This window comes from Arachis duranensis, chromosome 10, assembly GCF_000817695.3.
Source record: "Arachis duranensis cultivar V14167 chromosome 10, aradu.V14167.gnm2.J7QH, whole genome shotgun sequence".
Lineage (NCBI taxonomy): Eukaryota > Viridiplantae > Streptophyta > Magnoliopsida > Fabales > Fabaceae > Arachis > Arachis duranensis.
This window is the reverse complement of record NC_029781.3, coordinates 91,910,092-91,913,946: the sequence shown is the minus strand read 5'-3', so window position 1 is coordinate 91,913,946 and position 3,855 is coordinate 91,910,092. Positions and strand designations below refer to the sequence as shown.

General features: G+C 28.4%; 1 protein-coding gene across 2 annotated transcripts in view; it reads left to right on the top strand.

The window, feature by feature from the left end:
- The first annotated feature begins 570 nt into the window (after positions 1-570).
- The window catches only part of LOC107470984 (two-on-two hemoglobin-3), a 26,695-nt gene continuing 23,410 nt past the window's right edge, over positions 571-3,855 (top strand). Inside the window, exon 1 of one of the 2 annotated variants that reach the window (XM_016090420.3) lies at positions 571-804. In XM_016090420.3, coding sequence (XP_015945906.1) covers positions 656-804 — 149 coding nt within the window. In that variant the 5' untranslated portion in view covers positions 571-655. The remainder of the gene's footprint in view (positions 805-3,855) is intronic. The other variant, XM_021132791.2, reaches the window with a different exon arrangement.

Genomic DNA, 3,855 nt, shown 5'->3' with positions numbered 1-3,855 from the left:
TTAAGCCGTTACAGTTAGCCTCTCTCTCTCTCCTTGTCATCATCTTACTATATAATATATATATAAAAAATATATAATTTTCTTTTGTATTATATAAAAATAAAATTATTTTTTTATAATATTATATATATATATTTTTTCATTCAAACATATTTAACAAAAATAAAAATTTACTCAACCTTTTTTTTCTTCTATCTTTTATATTCGTTTTTTTTCTTTCAACCAAATAAAATCTTAATAAAGTCTTGCCGAAGAATTGGAAAACAAAGGGAGAAAACGCCAATGGTCGGCGGTGTTCATGGCGGAGGAGGGAGTAGCTACCGGTTTTGATTAATGAGACGAGGGAAGAGGACTAATTTAAGATATAAGAACCAATTTGCATCCTTCCAAGATATGAGGACTAAAATGCAAATATCACAAAAGTAACTCCTAAGAGAATAATGTTCTTTGTTTCATTTCATCTCACTTTCATCTAAATTAATTTTGTGATATTTTATACTCAACTATGTGACCTCTAAGAATCAAAAAGAGGCATATATTGTTTATTGTTGTTACCTTGTTGCGTACGTACTTCACCTTCCTTAGTGTCTATATTATATATAGTTGTTTCGTGTCTCTGCCTCTCAAGAGTGGTGACAAAAACAAATAAAAAGTGATGCAGAGTCTGCAAGAGAAGGCCGCTGAATGGAGCGGAGTTGAGACCACCCTTGCTTTCGCCATTGACGACAACGGCGGCGGCGCCAATCTCTTTCAGAAATTGGGCCTCCAAACCTTTATTAACCTCTCCACCAATTTCTACGACAGGTACTCTATCTCTTTCTAACTCAATTTGATTCTAAACTCCTTAACTAACACTTCAAAGTTAGTTATGACTTTCACTTGAGGTAAGTGTTAGTCAGTTAGTCAGTTAGCATTGAACAACTTGTACAAGAGTTTCTTTTTCAAAATATTTGTTACAATCTTTATATTTTTTAAACTTAATTTACACTTAAATGAAACAAATTAATATAAATTTGAAGGGAAAATTCTGAAATTGAAGGAGAATTGAGATGGTGAGTGTCAAACAAATTTGGGGATTGTTATACAGGGTTTAGGGTGAGTTTGATTTTGGTGGTGGTGAAGGCGGAAATTGAAAGTGTTTATTTTTGGGGGAAGGGGAGTAGTGACATGAGAAGTTTGTGGCCATTGATGGGGAGACAAATCGACGGCTCTAATGGTCATAAAGTGTGTGATCTGTAGCAGGAGAATGTAGCCAATAGATTTAGTTTGGTAAACAGTTTAATTAAATTATTTTTAAAAAAATAGTTTAACTAATAAATATTTATATTAAAAATAATTTATAAATAAGTTATTTTATATTTGTTTTTTTATTTCTAAAAGTATTTATTTTAAAAAAAATATAATAAAAAAATTTTTATTATAAAAAAAATATTTTTTTTAATTTCTTCACAAACACTTAAATAATTTTTTAGAAAGTCACAATTTAATTTAAAAAATTACACTAAACATTAATATTACTATTTTTTATAAATTAAAAGCTCAAAAAAAAAAACATTTGAAGCTTCTCAAATAGATGAACTTACTGAAATTGCTATATTCGGCAAAGAAAAATTACAGAGATTAACTAAGGATGGAACCAACTAATAAAAAAAGCTTAATTAAAAAACAAAAAAAACTCAAGAGTTAACTTAATTTCACTCACATTTTATTTATGATACAAAAAATAACCACACAAATCATTATCTATTTTCCAGAGCTTCCGCACGTTGCGCCGCTTTCTTTTTATTATAAAACAAGCTGTTTTATTTAGGGGTGAACATGAATCGAATAATATTCGTAAATTTGTGGTATTTATTATTTATAAATTGTGAATATTATTCGATCGGTAGAGTCATTAGATTAGATAAGATTCTATCTACATTATAATAAAATCGGATCGTAGATATTCCATCTGTATTCGCAGATCCAATCCGTAGATCCGCAAAATAAATAAATTATAGATAAATAAAAATAATATATCTATTTTAACATTTAAAAACTCTAATCCTCTTACTCTTACTCTTCTTCCTTGTTGTCATCATTCACTCCTCACTCACTCACCCTTTCCCATTGCCCATTACTTTTGCTTATGTACTTACACGCCCCACCTCACTCACTGATCCCTTACTCGGCTCATTTCACCTCATTTCGCTCCTCCTTGCTGCACTATCGTTCTGCTTCTCTTTTTCTCAGTTCATCATTGCTCGTTGTTCATCATGCTCGTTACTACTCCTCGCTCATTGCTCGTTGTGCGCTCACCGCTGTTCTACACTGTTCACCTTTGCTCCTCGCCACTTGTCGCTTAGATTCTCGTTGTTTGCAATTTTTTCTCTGTTTGTGCTTTTCCATTGTAAATATGTTTTTGCTCATTTCACTTCTACTTCATTTCACTTCTAATTAAGGTTCCAATTCTTTTTTTTTGTTAATTCTTTGATATTTGAAATGCATATTTGTTTCTAATTATTTTTGCTTGATCTGCTTCTATTCATTTCACTTCTATTTAGTATTTTATTGTTTCTATTTCTATTATTAAAAAAAATTGTTTTTAATTTTCTGAATGTATACCTTTGTTATTATTGTGGTGGTTGTAATTGGTATATATTAGTATAAACATTGATGTTAAATTAGGATTTCATTTTTTTTATTTTGTTGATTCTTTTAAAAGTTAAAATATTTTTATTTTTACAAATATATTCGATCTCCGATTCAAGGACAAAAAGTACAGATATTAGATCCGATATGTAACAGCCATAGTTTTATCACCGGATGTATGTGGAAATTTCGTTTATGAATAAAAATTAAATTTATTAATTATTTTATGTGAAATTAATAGTTAATAACTAATAAATATTAATTTAGACGAGTCTCCAATAAAAATAATTTAGTTAAACATATTAAATTATTTAATATTTTTTAACTAATAACTTCGTATAAAAATAACCACCTCTAAATTTTTACCTTCGTTAAATAATAAGAAACTGATATTTGTCATTTTTTACATCTCCATTTTATACTTTTATGGTGACAAGTTTTTTTTTTAATTCCTTATCAATCACATTTAATACGAATCTAAAAGATATAAAAAAATATACATAAAAATTAAGTTTAATTATTTTGTTGGTTCTTATAATTTTATTAAATTTTAATTAAATTTTTATATTTTTTAATTAAATTTTTATACTAATTTTAATTTTATAATTAGGTCTTTTTTATGTAAAAAATATTGAAATTAATAGAATATTTCTTTTAAAAAATATATGATCAAAGATCTAATTAGATTTTTAACTATGGATACCTTCAATTTGCAGATAAATATTAACTCTAACAATTATACATATAAGATTCTTCAAAATAAATAGTATTTTAATTGGTGAATTCTACCCAACTCCCTCTAAAATAACATGTAAGTTACCCTTCATGATGTGTTACACTCTAATTGGTCAGTATCTTAACCATAGTTAGATTATTTTGTAATTTATAGTTTGAAATGGGTAATGATATAATTTCTTAAAATATTAAAACTTCACTCCCATTAATTGAAGCATATCTTCACTCCTCCATTCTTTTTTTATCATGTAACTTCGGTCCTTCCAAGCATCGTCACCGCGGTGGTGACAAGAAGCAGCACCGACGTCGTTGCGATCTACTGCCTTCTCACGCAATCTCTTTCTTCAATGGATCATTCCTTAACGACGTTGTTGAATTTCCATTGCCTGTTTTTTTCCCGTCATCGCTATCTCTAGTCGTCTTCACTCTATCCTTCTTTTTGCCGTGGATCACTTCTTACCAACATAATTAATGGTTAGTTTAGTTATT